At 50.4% G+C, this 17669-nt stretch overlaps 2 protein-coding genes and 1 long non-coding RNA gene across 4 annotated transcripts; 1 reads left to right on the top strand and 2 right to left on the bottom strand.

Annotated features, from left to right (window-relative positions):
- Window positions 1–470: 470 nt before the first annotated feature.
- Window positions 471–2227, bottom strand: LOC120309929. The gene is made up of 2 exons (XR_005557225.1): window positions 2082–2227; window positions 471–1571 (listed from the first exon to the last, which is right to left on the bottom strand). It is a non-coding gene; the product is annotated as an uncharacterized LOC120309929 (long non-coding RNA).
- A 56-nt stretch (window positions 2228–2283) lies between these two features.
- Window positions 2284–9742, top strand: MTG1 (mitochondrial ribosome associated GTPase 1). 2 transcript variants are annotated; one of them, XM_039347644.1, is made up of 11 exons: window positions 2285–2444; window positions 2536–2600; window positions 3936–4040; window positions 4427–4507; window positions 4824–4880; window positions 5927–6017; window positions 6502–6563; window positions 7252–7348; window positions 8547–8628; window positions 8710–8822; window positions 9009–9742. In XM_039347644.1, exons 1-11 carry the CDS (start codon window positions 2339–2341, stop codon window positions 9125–9127), a joined length of 978 nt encoding a protein of 325 aa, XP_039203578.1. In that variant the 5' UTR covers window positions 2285–2338; the 3' UTR covers window positions 9128–9742. The 2 variants fall into 2 exon arrangements, with proteins under 2 accessions (XP_039203579.1, XP_039203578.1); XM_039347645.1 differs by lacking the exon at window positions 3936–4040 and having other exon boundaries at window positions 2284–2444; window positions 2536–2585.
- Window positions 9743–10774: 1032 nt separating this feature from the next.
- Window positions 10775–16145, bottom strand: SPRN (shadow of prion protein). Its single transcript, XM_039347647.1, has 2 exons — window positions 14501–16145; window positions 10775–13213 (listed from the first exon to the last, which is right to left on the bottom strand). The coding sequence occupies exons 1-2, from the start codon at window positions 14988–14990 to the stop codon at window positions 12801–12803; spliced, it is 903 nt and encodes a 300-aa protein (XP_039203581.1). The 5' UTR covers window positions 14991–16145; the 3' UTR covers window positions 10775–12800.
- Between the last annotated feature and the right edge of the window lie 1524 nt (window positions 16146–17669).

Here is a 17669-nt window from a genome sequence, read left to right as displayed (position 1 = left end):
CTTCGGGGGGGGGGGAGATCTCTGTATTCTTAGAAACAGGATGAACCCAGTGATTGACTGCTGCCTTCCGGGATGCTTTTTGGGGTCTTCTCCTGGTATTGAAATTTCTTGCTGCTCTCCACATATTAACTAGGCCTTCTAGACCTGTTCTTACAACCTAATGTTTACACAGACACACATGCTGCCTTGGTCACCCAGGATATTGTCCACAGACCTCCGTTCTTTTTTCTCATTCAATGTAAACTCTTCTAGCAAAGTTGATTGAAAGAAAATGTGGTCAAATACGATAAAATGTTCTGTTAATATCTGAAATATGCTTTCGTTGCTTTTCCCTAAACTCACATGATTGTATTTTATAAACCAGAACCTTGTTAGAAATTCTGGTTTTCAGAAACTCAGTTGTGGGTCCCATAATTCCAATGACACATGCTTCAAAAACTGTGGTGTAGGGAGTAAGATGGTGACACACATTCATTAATCATCTTTTTAATATTTTATAATGTCATTTTTGCTTAATCTTACAACGATAATAAAAGTTATAATCATTGTCCACTCAGACTTATAAATATGCAGAGAGAAAAGTCTTTTTATGCCAGGTTCAAATTCTTCAAAGTGTCCGGAATAAAGTTTAGACTTAGAGTATATTTATAGAGCGTATTCTTCTCATTTGGAGAAAAATGAGAATCCTGTTATTTCTTATCAGTCCTTTTGCAGGACAAAAAGTCTTTGGTTAGGTCTCCAACTCCAATCTTGGAGTAGATGTGCCTTAAATATTTGCTCTATCATTTTTTACATTTCTCAGCCTAACCTTAGCTGTATTCACAAGGCACATTCAGCTGCATTTTTGTTTGTTTTGTGCACACCCAGCCCAGAGTTTATTGCCCACATGGCACAATGTGTAAATCCATAAAGTTGAATTTTCTGTTATTCAGCTAAGGTAGCCATGCTTAAGTGCACAGTGTAAATATAGTCAGAATTAAAGCAGCAGAAAAAATCTACACCTGGTGATTTTAGAAAGCCCTGGATGATCAGCCCCTACATCTAAAAAAAACCCAACAACCATCAGGTCCAATACACTACCAACACCATCCACTGCCAGGTGGCGGCTGGGAATTGATATGGGAAGTTAAGATTAAGTTAAACACAAACAAGCAAATAGCACAAAAGCAGCCTGTGCCCAGGAAAGCCAGTCACGGTTGCCTATGTTTTAATAACAGCCGCCCATCTGGAGCCTGTCAAGAGACGCGTCTCGGAGCCTCAGGATGGACGCTGGGCCTTTCCAAGGCCGTCCGGGGTGCTGCCCGGTCAGGCAGCCGCTAGTACCAGTTGGTGCAGCAGATGAGGAACCGGGCGTCCTCCAGCGGGGCCAGGAGCCAGGCCTGGCAGTGGCCCCTGGGGAGAGCGGCTTCCTCCTCGGCAGGCGCGGGCGACAGCTGCCCTGGATCGGCATCTTCCAGGATGGGCTGCTCCTCCTCCTCCTCCTGCTCCTGATGGGGCTGGGCTGGATCCAGCTCAGCTGCTGCTGCCCCTGCCAGGGGGTCTCTGTCCTCGCAGGGGCTCATCCCGGGGGGCTGGAGAGAGGGAGGGAGGGGGGAGGTTACTCAGGGGGATTTTGCAATCCTGGGAGTCTCCCGAGGGGACAACGATGGGCCTTTGCCCCACCTTTGAGGTGGGTGGGTAGGTGGATAGATAGATGGATGGATGGATGGATGGATGGATAGATAGATAGATAGAGGGGGAATGGACGGACGGATAGATAGATGAACAGAGACGGACGGACACAGAGAGACAGGCCGATAACTCAAGCGGGGGGGAGGGACTCGTCCGGGACTCCTGCCCCTTTTTCCTCACCCCAACAGCCCTGCGAGGTGGGCCGGGCAGAGAAGGGAGCGCACCGAGGTCACCCAGCTGCTTCCTGCTCCCCGCGGCCCCGTCCCGGGAAGAGCCTGGGGGGGCTCGCAGCGCTCCGGGGGGCCACCAGGAGGGCAGGTGGGGGGGGTCGAGCTCCTGCCCACGGGACGACGCGCGTCAGCCACCCCCCCGAGGCTCGTGGGGCCGCGGGCGCCGGAGGGCAGCCTCACCTCCCCCTCCCCCCCGGGGGGCTCCTCCGCTGCGCCCTCGCGCTCCACGGCTGCCCAGCGCCCGCCGCCGCCTCCTTCGGTCACCCTCCCGACTGGGCGACTGAGCGCCGGCCACGCCCTCCCCGTCGTGGCGTCACAAGCGCCCCTCCTCCGGTGGGGGCGGGGCGTCCGCGGGCGTCATCCAGGTGCGTCCGAGGGGGTCGGTGTCGTCATCTGAGCGCGCCGGCCCCGCAGCCTTGGTCCCCGGGCGGCGCAGGATGCGGCTGGCGGCTCTTTTGCGGGCGGCGGGAGGCGGCTGGCGGGAGCGCTTCGAGTGCGGCGGCCGCGACGTGGCGCGCTGGTTCCCCGGGCACATGGCGCGAGGCACGGGCGGGGAGGGCGGGCGGGGAGGGCGCGGGGCCTCCTGCTCCGGCGGGGCTGCGGCTGCAACGAGGACGCCTCTTTCCTCCCGCAGGGCTGAAGGACATGAGGAAGACCCTGCGAGCCGTGGACGGCCTGCTGGAGGTGCACGACGCCCGCATATCCTTCCGCCGGGCCCGCTGGGGGGGCTTTGCTGAGGAGAGCGGCTTTGAGGGCGAGGAGGTCCCCGCTTGCAGCGCGTCCGTGGAGCCTCTTTGGCCCAGCACGCTCTACTCGAGCCTTCGCCTCTGCCTCATGGCCGGCCGGGTGATGCTGGCACAAGGCAGCCATTCCATCCGGTGTGGTGTAAGGACTCCTGCCTTCGGGGCTGGACTAGAGGACCTCCAAGGCCCCCTCCAGCCCTAGGATTCTCAGGCTATTCTATGCAAACAATCGGGGTGCATGGAAGTGTCTTGCTGAGACGATGCACTCGAGATCGCTGACCAGCCTCCTTCCGTCCAGCCACCAGCTCTTCCCCTGCTGGCCTGGCTGTATGGGAGACCGGAAGGCTCGTTTCTACATAAATGTATTTTTGGACCCCTTTTCTTCCCTAATGGGAACCTTGATCGCTCAGTCTGAAAGAGATCACGGCATGGATTGAGAGGCACCACCCAAAGCACCCAACAGATGGATCCTGAACACACACCGTTCCTGCTCTCGAACACCAGCTCCATCCGTGCCATGCCATGGGGCGGATCCTCTGGGGGCTTCCTGTGTGGTCACCATTGCTCTGTCCACAAGAGAGGCATCTCCTGTCAGATGCTGTGGGTTGTGCTGTCTCTCAGCTGAAGAACAGCCACAAAACCCAGCAGGCAGATGGGCAGGATCAGAGACCACCCAGTTGCAGCCAAGCAGATCACATGCCCCTCCTGCATCATCTCAGTCTTCCTCTTCCAGATACCCTAGATTGTCCACGTACAATATTTCTGGGGGGGCAAAACATCACTTCTATACCAGAACACCTGGTCTGCCTTAGCAGTGGGGTGAGCAGGTCATGGGAACGTGCCCTTGGTAAACAATAAGTAGCACATCGTATTGCTGGGAAAGGAAACTGTGTTTATAGGCTCACAATCAAGCACTTTGTTCAGTTCTGACTTCCAGCCCTTTTTTTTAGAAACACCAGCTGCCCTTTTCCACGGTTTCCCCAGCTTTTTAAGTTGGTGAGGCAGGATTTACCTTTGTGGGATCCATGCTGATTTTCTATGAACAAAAACTGTTCTTCAATAGGATTGCGGTAGTTGCTTTCTTCCATTGACTCCCATTTCTGCCACTTTGTTTAGAACAGACATTAAGCTGGCCAGCCTATAATTTCCTCTGTCCTTCCCAAGTTACGAATTTGAAAATGGTAGGAGTTGGGCTCTGGTGCTGCCTTCACCTACCACTTCGTTTTCCATTTAAAATGCAGTCTTTATTGTGCATCTGGATTGTGGGCCTTGGTTTCCTTAGTACATGCACATTCCGCTTTCCGGGCGGAATCCTGTCTTGAACGAGGTCCTGGGCATCCGTCCACATTTGTTGGTGTTGAATAAAATGGATTTGGCAGATCTGACCCATAAGTCAGTAAGTAGAATCTTGTCAGTTTTCCCTCTTACATTGCAGGCTGCACCAGAGTTTGAAAAACGCCCAAATAAGGATATGGGAGGGGGAGTCATTCTTTTAGCTTAGACAGGAATGTTGGTCCTGCCAAACATTTCATGCTAACTTTGCAGTAGGGAATCTGAATTCTTGCTGTTTTTATTTTGTGTCTGATGTTCAAATTTCAGGTCTGCTTTGGCCTGTTTGATAACACCTGGCTTCTTCATCAGGCTCTTGCCTTATTGATTAATTAAGAGATTAATTAGCCTCTTGCCTTACTAATACATTTAGTAAGGCTGGGCGGCTATGATATATCTAAATTATAATAGCCACACTAATACTTCTTGTGAATCTCTTTGATGTACTTTTAGAGAATTCTGGAGCTTTTGGAACAGCAAGGTTTGCAGCACGTTGTCTTCACCGACTGCTTAACAGATGAAAATATCAAGAAGGTACAATTCCAACGGGCAACATTACATTCTATCATGATGAGGCTGGACAATGAGAGTTCTTTATTCTAGAACCATTCCCCCTATTCATTGAAGGATAAAGTTGGTACAAAGGAATTGTGGAGCTGAGCAGCCATTTACATTTCTTGAATGAATGAATGAATAATTGACCTTGGCTCTAATCGGTTTTACCTCATAGAAGGGCTACGGGGGAGGGAGGGAAAGAGAGAAAGAGAAGTAGGCATGTAGCCTTATTTCCCCCTTCCAAGAGCAAAACAGACCTGCAGTTCCACTGAATCTGTCTTTTCTTTTATTGTAGCTTATTCCCATTCTCACAGGACTGATCAAAAACAGTCAGCGTTATCAGAGGGCAGAGGTGAGTTAAAGTGAACATTCTGAATAACAAAAACATTGCTGTGCTTTTCCTTCATATTTAAATAACCACTTGGTTAATAACAAAAAGGATTATCCTGCTCTTTTCTGTGGCAATGTTCCTGATGTGTGGAACTAGATCATTTTTAGGGGGATTTATTAGCACTCCATTGTCCCCTGTAGGGGGGGGGAGAGAACCACCCTGGACAAGGCCCTGCAGCTTTCTTGGCTGGGCTTCCCAGAAGTGGTTTGTCCTGGCCTCCTTTCCAGGGCTGAGAGAAGGTGGCTGGCCCAAGTTCACCCAGCTGGCTTTGTGCCTAAAGTGGGATTAGAACTCACAGCCTTCTGGTTTCTAGCCTGATGCCTTAACCACTCTGCCAAACTGGCCCTCTCTATCTCCTGTAACTTTAGATAACCCTAACCTGAAGATCACGGGCTCACTTTATTCAGGATGACACTAGTCCTGTCAGCAGGACTTGATGATCCTTCTTTATTTTCCTCCCTAAAATTAAATAAAATGACAAATAATTGCCTGGACAAAGAGAATAACGAATCAAAGCAGACTTTTCTTTAGAGGACTCATGCTTGCTCTATATAGTATATACGCCTATTAACAAATTCCTCAGAGAAATTCTAAATTTTAGGTTAACAAATTATTGAGTATTAGCCCCTTTGGCTTCCATCTTTTCCAGCACTTGGGAATATCTCTTTTTGAAATGCAGATTTCATTAAGAACAGACGTTCATGCCTAACCGATGTTCAGCGCAAAGGCTCCAGCACATACAGAGTGGGCTTTTGTAAGTTGCGCCTTTCCAGCCTTATAAGCATCCCAAAAGAGAAGAAATGTTTCCTGGGGTTGGTACAACCCCAGGTTTCAACCATCGCTGGCCTGAAGTTAATGGGATCCTAGATGTTGAGAAGGATGTTTCCATATGTGTCCCTCTGTAGGAATCTGTCAACAATTGGGGCTGCCACCCCTGTTTCTTTTCTTTCTGGTCCATGCCAAATGTGTTTTCAAGGTTACTTTCAATTGTTTCTTATTGGTTCCAGAATGTGGATAACAACATCATGGTAATCGGTGTGCCAAATGTGGGGAAATCCTCAATCATCAATTCACTGAGAAAGCTTCACCTCAGAAAAGGTATTTCCTGTGACTTCTGATCCCAAACAAATCGATACATTTAAATGGAACATCCAGTGGAATTGGTACACAGTCGTGGTTATAATCTGAAAACAGTGCTGGTCTGGTTCAACTTTGCAGAATGTTTCACATTAGTGATTAATTCTTTTGAAATACTTCTTTAAAAACCCAGTTTTTAAAGTAAGTTCTTGGAAGCCAAGGCAAGAGCTGTTGGAGTGCTGCAGTTTTTCAGAAGTCTATCCAGCAGTGGTGGAAAAAACAGTCTTGACATTCGGACACGCGGGATGGGCATCCCTGCTTGGAAGAAATGGATAACGGGGTTGACCTCAGGAGCCAAGTTCCGCTTCTGGTCGTGGTCAGTTACTGACCTAAAGCAAAGGGAGAGTTAGTTCCTCAGACAGTGACAACGGAAGATGCTAAGCGCTGCCATCTTCAATGCACATAATTGTGTTTTTTTTTCTTCCTTTCTTTCCCTGCAACAAAGGAAAAGCCGCGCCGGTTGGTGGGGCACCCGGTATAACCAAAGCGGTTCTGACCAAGATCCAGGTAATCCAATGATTTCTGTGCCAAATGGAGACAAATGTACAGATTTGGGTTCTTATCTGAAATATTGATTCTTAAGTAACGAACCCTTGAATACAGGGCAAGGCAGAGGGTGTCCGAAAGAGCTGGTCATTTTCAACAAAGTTTAGTAGATGCACCCTGTTTCTCCTCCATCTTCTCTCTTGCCACTGACCAATGGTAGGGTTGATGTTCTTAGTTGAGTGGCTTCTTGTTTCCTTCCCATTAGAGAGGACTATCTGGAAGGGATAGTGGAGATTAATAGCGTGGCATAGTCCCAACACCTTGGACCTAGAGGTGCATGTCTATATAATTTTAAGATTAAATTGGGCCTATATTTCAGGCTTTCATGGAAATAAAGAATTGCAATCAAATCTGGTAACCAGTTTCTGCATTATAACTGTTTTTAAAGCAATAGGTCTCAAACAATGGTGCCTTATGTCCTGAGACCCACTTTGATGTAGTGATTGAAGATTCTAAATGCTGAGAGTTTAATCCTGTTTCAGGCCTAAAAGTTGGTTGCTCTTACTGGTCATGGTGGGTAATTCCAAAAACGCAAAGGAAATTGATGTCTTCAGTCATCTCTTAAACACAGAGCAAACCGTCGTGTCCCGTGATTCTCTGGGGCAGCTTTTGAGATTGTAAATCTGAATCTGATATCTTCTTACTCCAGGTGTCTGAAAAGCCCCTCATGTACTTGCTGGATACTCCTGGGGTGCTGTCTCCTCAAATTGAGTCCGTTGAGACAGGGCTGAAGCTGGCGCTATGTGGTGAGAGGACTCGGTGTGGTCTTACAATGTGGGGCCAATGTGGGGCACCCCATTTGGGAGGTGGCTGGTAGGCCAGCACAATATATCTCACTTCCACCCCATCTACGCCTTAGTTTTTAGTTATTTTAACATTAATGTTAAGGTTTTAGTTTTTAATGCCTGATGGTTTAAGGTTTGATTCCTATAATTGTTGTCTTCTGTTATTTAGAGTATCTTAAGCTGTCCAAGAGCTGCTAGGTAGAGAGTTGGGGAGCATACACATTTAATAAATAAATCAGATTTAAGGACTTGGACCGGATTCGAGAGAACTAGATTCAAGTTCACCCTCAACCACAAAACCTCATTGGGAGATGTTGGGTTGGTCCTTCTCCCGCCTTCCCACCGCCTCATATCCCCCGTGGAAGCTGTCCTGAGCCCTCGAAGAAAAGGCAGGCCAGGCAGCCAAATGGATTTCTGGAAACGGAGACGATGGGGCTGGTGGGCGAGGGGGCCCTTGGGCCCTGCTGGAGGAGCCCAGAAAGTCAGAAGAGTCGGATTGTTGCCAAGGAAGTAGGCTAGTCGGCCACCGATTTGCCCGGCTCTCTTGACCTGGAATTCTCTTTCCCCACGACGCTTCTGGGCAGCCCTCTGCTCCTTTCGGTAGCCTAACGCTTCCTTGAGTGAAACTTACAGGGTGGAGGATGGGGTGACATTTTATTTATTTATTTATTTATTTATTTATTTATTTATGAGGCTTATATACCGCTTTAAGTGCAAGCACTCTCTAAGCGGTGTACACCAGTAAGCAATGTATATATATATATTTACATTGTCCCCAACAATCTGGGTCCTCATTTTACCTACCCCGGAAGGATGGAAGGCTGAGTCAACCTTGAGCCGGTGAGATTTGAACTGCTGACCTGCTGAACACAGTCAGCTAAAGTGGCCTGCAGTACTGCACTCTAACTGCTGCGCCACCTCGGCTCATACTGTTTGCTGTTTCCGCAGCCCTGGGAGCCTAGTTTCTGCAGGGTTTGCTTGATGTCTGTGGAGTTCAGGTGTGTTGCATCCTCTCCAAATTAGCATCCAGCTTAAGTCTGATTTCCCGGCTGTCTCCTCTATGACTGGAACTCTTTGGGCGTCTGCCCTGCTTTGCCAGCAGGACGACCATCACATTCTCCTGCCCTGCTGACTGTCTGCCTGCTTTTCCTCTGCTCAGGGGCAATCCTCGATCACCTGGTGGGAGTGGAGGTCATCGCCGATTATCTTCTTTACATTCTGAACCAGCAGCAGCAGTTCAGGTGAGAGGGACCCTGGGCTCGGGGGTGGGCCTGGGGGACGCCCTCCACAAGCCTCAGGATCCTCTCCCTCCTACTCTGCAGTTACGTGGAGCGTTACGGGCTGAGTGGCCCCTGCGACGAAGTGGGGAGTGTACTCAAAAGCATAGCACGGCACCTGGGCAAGGTGCAAAAAGTTCAGGTCCTGACTGGCACAGGTGAGTCCTGTCCTCCTGTCCCTAGGAAGCCGGGTGCTTCTGAGCAGGAGGGGCAGATTCCACGGGGGAGCCCAGGGGTGAATGCTGAGCGGGGGAGTGTCAGCTTTTGGGAACCAGATGGGCCTGACCCTCCAGAGACAGGAGGTGTTCCCCCCCCCCAGCTGAGGCTTCTCCTTCTTCTGGCAGGGAATGTGAATGTATCGGTCCCCAATTACAACGCGGCAGCCTGTGAGTTTATCTACACGTTCCGTAAAGGGCTTCTGGGGAAAGTAATGCTCGATCAAGTGAGTGAGATCCTTGAGTGACCTTGCTCTGGAGTTTTCTTCTGGAAAGTTCCAAGGATCTACCAGGACCAGGAGGTAGGAGCAACACTTAAGAAAGGCTAGGCCAGTGTGACTTTGTTGATACCTCTGGGTTAGAGCTGTGTATATAGCGACGGACAACTCTCTGTGCTGCTTTGTGAAGGTGTTTGCTTTCTTCAGAAGCTCAGCTGGGCCGGGCCTTGCAGTATCAAAGTGGCTCTTAGAGCCGGTCCTTTTGGGGGCAAGAGGTTATGCAAGCTTCCCTTGGGAGGGTCTCCCCCTGGACTTTTTCATCGCTAATCCTAGATCATTTCACATCTATTTTCCAATCCTCCATCCCGTATCTTCAGGGCATGGGCACCAGCTTGTCTTGGATGGCAGAGCAATAGCTGGAGAGATCTATTGTTTATCTCCTATTTAAAAAAAAATGAAGCAGATTGCATTGCTTTGATTCAAACCACATAAGCCATGGTTCACAAATGCTACTATTTTAAAATGAAATTAATACGTTGTTGCAAGTTAAATGATTGCTATTCCATGTTTTGTAACAGAGCTGTGTCCCATAGTTTTGGCTTCCCTTTTTGGATATTATGAATAAACAATTTAACTTTGCTCTTCCATGGCTATCGCACCAACTTCCCTCTTGCGAAGGAAGAAAAAACAGCACAACTCCATCAAGCATGCAGAAGACAAAAAGGATAAAACAATGAATTGAACATGTAAAGTGACTCCTGAAGGAGAGAGCAGTGTTCCAATATCTGAGGGGCTGCCACAAAGAAGAGGGGAGGGGGTCAACCTGTTCCCCAAAGCACCAGAAGGCAGGACAAGAAATAACAGATGGAAACTAATCAAAGAGAGAAGCAGCCTAGAACTAAGGAGGAATTTTCTGACAGGGAGAACAATTAACCAGGGCAACAGCTTCCCTCCAGAGGTTGTCAAGAAGAGACTGGACAGCCATTTGTCCCAAACAGTATAGGGTCTCCTGCTTGAGCAGGGGGTTGGACTAGAAGACCTCCAAGGTCCCTTCTGACTCTATTATTCTATTTTCCAAATTGCAGCCCTTTTTATCTCTGATAAAAGTCTTAATTTGCATCAAGTCAGCTTTTTGATTGTCTTTTTCAAGGCAGAGGCCAATACACGCTCTTCTAATCAACGGCGAAATACTATAAAGGTTGCATAAAACAGATGGCGGCTTTCATCTCATGATACTTCCTGTACACATCTTCAAAATGTACAAATCCCCCCCAAATATTCAAAATATCCTGACAAGCAGTTGCTGAAGTCACATCCCAGGGTCCTTCCTCAAAGTCGGAATCCAAGTTGAGACAGACACGACTGATTTTTCTCTGCCAAGAATAACTCAGAATGCTCCTGATGACTCCGGTTCTGGCTCCTGTCATCCAACAGCTGTCAGAAGACAGGCCGTCTCCGGGGGCCTCTTCTGTATGAATGCGGGGGGGGGGGGATAAGGCCCTTTGGCTCCCTCCACTGCAGCTGGGAAGATCAAAGCACTGCCCCATCATTTTTCTGGAGGCAACTGGACTTTCGCGTTTTTTTCCCTTGAGGATGTTTCACTTCTAATCCAAGAAGCTTCTTCAGTTCTGGACCTCTGAAATGAAGAAACTTCTTAGATAAGAAACAAAACATTTTCAAGGGAAAAAACCAAGAAGGTCCATTTGTCTTTTGGAAAAGCACCTGTGGGACCACTGTGACCTGGATGATTGAGAGTCTCCACAGACATCCGAGCCCTGTGGTGGCACAAGGGACGCCTGGCTGAGCGTACGGATTGTAGAAAGGATCTTGGCATCATAAGCGGAGTACCGGTCCCCAGTGCAGAAAGGCTGTCGCATCAGAGTGGCAAAGCACTTCTGCAACTGCAGGGAGGAGTCCGGACGCTCCCCGGGAGTCAAAAGCTGACCCAGAGGCACAAACATACGCACCATCCAGTGCAAAAAAAAGTTTACATTTGCTGCAACGTCTTCACCCCCTCATTATTGGAAGCAAAACCTGTGCATTTCCCCCCAGAACCTCAGAATCCAAAATATCATACGTACAGACCAGGCTATTGTGGTGACTTTTATTAAATGAATTGAACACCAGCAGATAAATGAACGTCAGGAACCATTCCTAGTTCTCTTTGCACCCAGACATCACAGGCGTTGAAATGCATGGAAAAGTTCTTAAACATTTTGGAGTTGATGAATGAGATAAATCAGGGCAAAGGTCTATTCAGAGCAGCATTCTCTGTGACCCAGTATCCATTCGGCTGCATCGGGAAAGCTTGTGTCCAGGGAAAGCTGCCTTGCCTCCTCTCTCACAGCTGCCCATCTCTTGTACGCAATTCAGAATGCCTGGCTTTCAAGTCTAATAGCTCCACAAATTTGTCTCATCCATTTTATAATCATCTCAAGAGCCTTCGTAATATCTGAGGGCAGCAAATGTCATATCAACTATGCAAAGCTGTTTATTGAATCTCCCTACTGAATTTCTGAAAACTCTGGCACGTTTTCAAAAACATGGCGGTCTGGTTGAAGGGACGTGGCCGACCCAATTAGCTGCTTCCCCAAAATGATTTTTTACTGGACTTTGAGGGCAGAAATATCCCAGCCAAAAGGAGAATAGACGTTTTCAGAATCTTCCAGCTGCTGCAAAGGCATTTGAGAAGATTTTCCACAGGAAATTAAAACCACGTTAATGACAACAACAAGAACAACAACAAAAATGGCAGCCTGTCCAGGTCAATGCCCATCCCAACCCTTTCTGCCCTTGACCATCCCCTTCTTCTGTCTACTTGGAGGACGTGGCTGCCTCCGAGCAATTTGGATGTTTGCACCAATACAGCAATTGCCCCCTTCGGCCAGTTCAAAACACAATGCAAGAAGAGTGTTGTGTATTACACGTTTGGCTTCTCTCGGTTTTGGCCAAAAGAAGAGCCACGTGTTACATACCAAACTCTCTCAGTTAGAGGAGGATAAGGAAACGATTTTTTTCAATAGTAGCCTTGAACATGATACAACTGATAATATTCAGCTTTTCTTAGTTGCTCAAGATAGGAGACAAGATATTGTCCCCTCACTTGAGCCTCCCATCTACCTGGTGATCTATAAATTGGCCTCAAGAGGAATGAGTAGCCAGAAATTGCACATAGTTGAGTCCGACTTGAGTCGGACTCTTCCATGTCCAGCACGTTCTCTGTGTTGCCACACCGACTTCTGCGCATCCGTCTGGGTGGATCTGACATGGAATGACTCTGAAGTCAAGCTCCTTTGCTCTCCAAGGCACCGGAGGGAGAGATTGTTCCCTGGAGATCCACTGTATAAAAGTAGCAATAAATTCTTGGCAGAAGGTCTGAAGGCCTTTATGTCTTAATCGTTAGAAAAGAGCTGCATGAAGAATTTGAATACGGTCCACGTAGAGTGGGCAGGGATGCCACATCTCAGAATGTCCACCAGCAGACACCGACCATTAAGTAACCATTCTCTCCCCTCCCCCCTTTGGATTGACTTTAGGATGGCAGTCTCAATAAATAAGTAAAAACTGGGGAAACCAGCCAGGACAGGAGTGGGTTGTAATGTATTTTGGCACCGTTGAGTAAATCGTGGTAGGGAGACTCAGCCCCCCCAGATCGCTTGTGGGGAGCTCAGGGTGAGAGGCCGCCCACCAGAGGCTCTGAACGTCAGAGGGCCCGAGGCACCAGGGCCACACACCAGAGGGAGGCCGAGACGCAGAGGAGGGGCCAGGGCTGGGGGTTGTGAGTGCTCCTTGCGGTGTTGTTCCTGGGCTGCATCTCCCCGTATTCGGGGCTGTCCTGCCCCGCCATGCTCATCCCGGCCGCCGCAGCGGCAGCCGCAGCTCCTCCTGCAGCAGCAGCCGCTGCCACGCGCAGGGCTGTCCCTGAGGATCTGTAACGGGGCGCGGGCTTGGACCGCCGGGAGGTGCCCCGCGCACTCCCCCGGGCTGACCCCCGAGCTCCACCCCGGCCCCCTTTGCAGGCCACGCTGTCCATGAAAATGGCCAGCAGGAAGAGGAGAGTCCAACAGACGGCTGGGCTGCACTTCACCCTCATGGTCTCCAGGAAGTGGGCCGGATCTGCAAAATCAAAGGGAGAGAGGGGTCTTGTCAGAGGAGAACCTGGCCAGGGCTGCCTGGGGGCCTCTGCGTTTAGATTTAACCCAGAAAGCCCGGAGTTTCTCTGAGGGCTGCTGTTGCTTGGAGACTGGCAGCCCTTGGTTTGCCTCGGGAAACAATCTGGAGCTATCCGGTTTCCCATCAGACAAGGATATTCAGAATAACGGAGTTGGAAAAGGGACCTTGGAGGAGGGGTGGTCCAGCCCCCTGCTGAAACGGGAGACCCCCCCCCACACCATCCCAGACAAGTGGCTGTCCAGCCTCTTCTGGAAAACTTCCAGTGATGCAGCACCCACAACCTCTGGAGGCAGGTTGTTCCACTGGTCAATTTTCTATCAGGACGTGTCTCCTTAGTTCCCGGCTGCTTCTCTCCATTGCTTCTTGCCCTGCCTTTGGAGAAACAGGGTGACCCTCCGCCTCTTTGCAGCAGTCCATTAGATACTGGGAGGGGGCTCTCTGTCACCCCTGGCCCTTCTTTCTTCTAGGCTGGCCAAACCCAATTCCTGCAACTGTTCTTCATCATAGGTTTTAGCCTCCGTCCTTTGTTCTCTGCGCTATTTCTAGGGCCTCGGGGTCTTTTTTTCCCCCTATCCTGGTGATCAGAATTGGATGCCGAGTTCCAAGGGCACCGAAGGAGGACGAGGCGTTACTAGCAGTTCACCTGATCTTGGTCCTGCAGGCTGACTGACTGCCCTTCGGCTGCAGGGAGGCTCACCTGTCTGCTAAGGTCTGACTCGGATGGGGTTTTTTTAATGCAACCTAAATATGGTGGCTTGTTTACTTGCGGCTTGGCATGAAGTGTGAACGCATCTCCGTGTAGCCTATTGGGAAGCCGCGGTCAACGAAGCCGATTTAGAGCCACAAGCTCTTAACTTCTGGGCTAGGCTTTTAAAATGATCCCCCCCCTCCCAACGCAAATTTCACCGCAGATTCTGACCTAGTCAAGGGATCGGCCCCCTCCCCCCAAGGAGCACCGGGGCTGGGGGAGGGCTGCCCCCACCGCTTTCCCCGAAGAACCCGCCGCCCCCTCCCCAACGGGGCGCCGCTCCCCGGGGGGGGGGAGGCTGCGGAGGAGAGGGACCCCGAGAGCGGCCGCGATTCTGCAGCTCCCCCCCCGGCCCGGAACCGGCGTTTCCTTCCATCGCCCGGCAGGGGGGAGACGACCCTCCTCCCGCCCCCAGTCCCCCCCCGCCAGCATTAGCGCAGAAGAGGCGCCCCTCCCGCCTCCCTGGGCCGCCCGACGGGTACCGCGCTCCGTCGCTCCGGGCTTTCCCTGCCGCTGCTTCGCGCCGCGTCCGTCCGCCCGCCAGCAGAAGCCGCCGCCGCCCCGACAGCCCCCCGTTCGGCCTCCGGCAAGGCGGCTTTTCGTCACTGCGCGCCCCCGCCCCGCGCGCCCCCTGCGCCCGCTGGGTGGGTGAGCGGGGGCCAGGACGGACCCCCAGCAGGCAGCTCCGCCCCGGTCGGGCCACGCATCGCCCCTGCGAGGAGGGGGGTCTCCCGAGAGGCCGTCCCCGATGGGAGCGGGATTTGGGGCTCTCCCGGGCATCCGAGAGGCCGGGGCTGCCCTCCAAGCACGGGGACCCTCCTGGGGGAGACCAGGAAACCCTGAGAAATGAAGAGCCCCCCCCAATCCTTGGAAAGGCTGGGAACCGGGGCAGCCCCCAATAATTAGGGAGCCGGGATCCTTCTCCCTTTGGGGTGGCTTAGGGGAAGAGCAGGGACCCTTCGGTCTTTCCATTTTAAGTCATTTCTCAGCATTTTAAAATGTGCATTTATTCAGTGTATTTTTTTTATGCGTTGGCCATTCTGGAAGTGTGCCAGCAGGCCAGCATCAAAAACAGCATTTATAAAAGCCCCCCAAACAAATACCGTGAGTAAACCCACCCGGAAGGGCCCAAGGAAAGCAACCCCTTTGTCACCAGGGCACCCCAACGTTCCCAGCAAGCCTCCATCCTGGGCTGGGTGGGAGGAGGGAGGCAGCTGCCAAGGGGGGAGCAGTGACTGCCCCCTTCCAGAGGCCCCCCCATGGCATTCTCAGATGGGGCCACCTGGAGGGAGTTGGCCCCACTCTATTCAGGGCACCCTACTGAGGATAGAAAAACAAGGTTACGATGGAGGCCACCATTGTGCAACGAAAGGCAGGGCTTTGTATCATTGCAGCCAACACCTCGGCTTGCTGACACCCCTGCCCCGACTGTGTGAAGACGGGAGTGGGTGGTCCCTCAAGTGGGGCCACCCAGGGCCTCAGAGGGGGGACCGTCTTTGCATCTTGAACCGCATTCGGCAGCAGCCACAGGCAACCAGGACAGCAACAGTGGGAGCCTTCCAGGGAAGGCAGGAAAACCACCGGGCTTGGATCAGCTGCAGCTTTCGCATGCTCAGGAGCAGCCCCACCAGGAGGAGAGCTCTGAAGGAAAAGATCCCCGTTTCATTTCCCCCTTTGTTCCTCCCATCACCCTCTTCGCCCCCGGAAACCTGCGCGCCTCGCCCTGGACCTGCTCGTTACGCTTTTGAGCTGTTGCCTCAGTCCCAGTTTATTTATGAATGACGCCTTATGCAAGAAGTCAATCAAAGCAAATTGCTGCATTTAAGGACAGCAGCATGTCTATTTCGGTGTTTGGTGACAAGATTGTCTCCCAGAATGATTGCTTTAAGATGAGCCAGCCGTGTGCGGCAGCAGCCAAACAATCTAATGCAATCCTTGGTTGCATAAACAGAGGCACAGTGTCAAGATCACATGAATACCACTTTATAAGGCCTTGGTAAGACCACATCTGGAGCACTGCATACAGCTTTGGTCACTACATTGTAGAAAAGATGTTGAGACTTTGGAAAGACTGCAGAACACAGCAACAAAGATGATAGATTGATTGATTGATTGATGAGACTTATATACCGCTTTAAGTGCAAGCACTCTCTAAGCGGTGTACACCAGTAAGCAATGTGTATATATATATATATATATATATATATATATATATATATTATATATATATATATATATATATTTAGAAATAAAAACAGCTCCCCTCTCACTGACAGCTCCCCTCTCACGGATCAACAACAGACTGATTCCAGCAAGCAACTGTGGCTGAGTGCGCCACGACCCATAGAGAACGGATCATTGGTGGGACGGAATGGAGATGGAGTAGAGCCCGATGAACTGAAAGAAAAACGGAATATAACCAAGCTCAACCAAGATGACGAGACCGAGGACGAACCCCCCGTTGAGGATATTACCACACGCACCACACACACCATGACAACCCGGTCACAGTCGAGTAGAAGAATGCATCCCCCTCGGATACTCCCAACACCAAGTTGCGAGACAAAACAGCGATTGCAGTTAAAGGGGAGGAGCACTATACGGAGTGAGAACGGAGAATTGGGGATGAACGGCAGTAGTGCTCTCCAACAATGGACGGAACAACGAAGCACTGATAACGGAACAACGGCAAGAAACATCGCGACTGCGCGCAAGAGAGAGAGCGTGGAAACGAACAGCAGACCGCTCAGGAGAACCTACGGGAAAAAGGAGGGGAGGAGGAATAGCATGGGGGGGGACTATGAGCTTGTGTTACAATCCCGGGAGATAGGAAAACAGGATCAAAGCAGCCTTGGGGCATGTAGTGATATTGAAGGCAGTGTGGATAATTGCCTACCCCCGCTCACAAAGGGAAGTGATGTCTGGGATGGTGGAGGGGTTACGAATAGGGAAGGAAAAAGGACTTGGGCTTCCAACCCGTTAACAACTAACGAAGCAACATATGATCGAACTCAAACTAACCATGGAACGGAGATAGATGCTGACGTGGGGCGTATGCTTAGGACTCAGCCCGATCAGCTGGGGCCTATGACGCGCTCCAGGAGCCGGAAACAGGCATTAAACAACTGTATATAAGACTCCCCCGTAGTTTGCCTTTTAACCCTGACGATGTCAAGTGTATTTGACGAAAGCTTGGTGGATTAAATTTCTATTTTTATAGATATTCTCTTGGTGATCGTTATTTGGACAATATATATATATATATATATATGTTTTCTGAGGTTTACCTCCCGCCTACCAGCCATTTGGAAACCTGCCCTTATTGACAAACGACTCCCTAACCCCAAAATCTTAAACCCCTCTGCAACTCAGACTAACCTGAGCACAACCAAACAGAACACTCCCCCAGCCAATCAGAGCACAGCCAAGCCCCTAACCATTCAGAACACACCTCCACCCAATCAGAACACAGCCAAGCTCCCACCCAATCAGTTCATACCCCCACTGGCAGTTAAAAGGAAGAAACAGCTAAAACCACACATTGCTGCTCAAAGCAAGAAGCTAAAAACACCAGCCTGAAGATGACGAATGTGACTTCGTCGAAACGTTGCCAAGACACTTCCAATTTTACGCGGGAGAAAACCCGAACAA

This window comes from Crotalus tigris, unplaced genomic scaffold (assembly GCF_016545835.1).
Source record: "Crotalus tigris isolate CLP2741 ecotype Arizona unplaced genomic scaffold, ASM1654583v1 scf7180000018097.2503214, whole genome shotgun sequence".
In the NCBI taxonomy this organism is placed as follows: Eukaryota; Metazoa; Chordata; class Lepidosauria; order Squamata; family Viperidae; genus Crotalus; species Crotalus tigris.
Note: the sequence above shows the minus strand (reverse complement) of the source record. Positions and strands in the feature narration are given on the sequence as shown.

Coding starts and splice junctions, on each gene's coding strand:
- MTG1 (XM_039347644.1), top strand. CDS start 2,339: ATGCGGCTGGCGGCTCTTTTGCGGGCGGCGGGAGGCGGCTGGCGGGAG. Junction 2,445..2,535: donor CCCCGGGCACATGGCGCGAG/GCACGGGCGGGG, acceptor TTCCTCCCGCAG/GGCTGAAGGACATGAGGAAG. Junction 2,601..3,935: donor TGGAGGTGCACGACGCCCGC/ATATCCTTCCGC, acceptor TAGTACATGCAC/ATTCCGCTTTCCGGGCGGAA.
- SPRN (XM_039347647.1), bottom strand. CDS start 14,990: ATGGAAAGACCGAAGGGTCCCTGCTCTTCCCCTAAGCCACCCCAAAGG. Junction 13,214..14,500: donor GCCCGGAGCGACGGAGCGCG/GTACCCGTCGGG, acceptor TTGATTTTGCAG/ATCCGGCCCACTTCCTGGAG.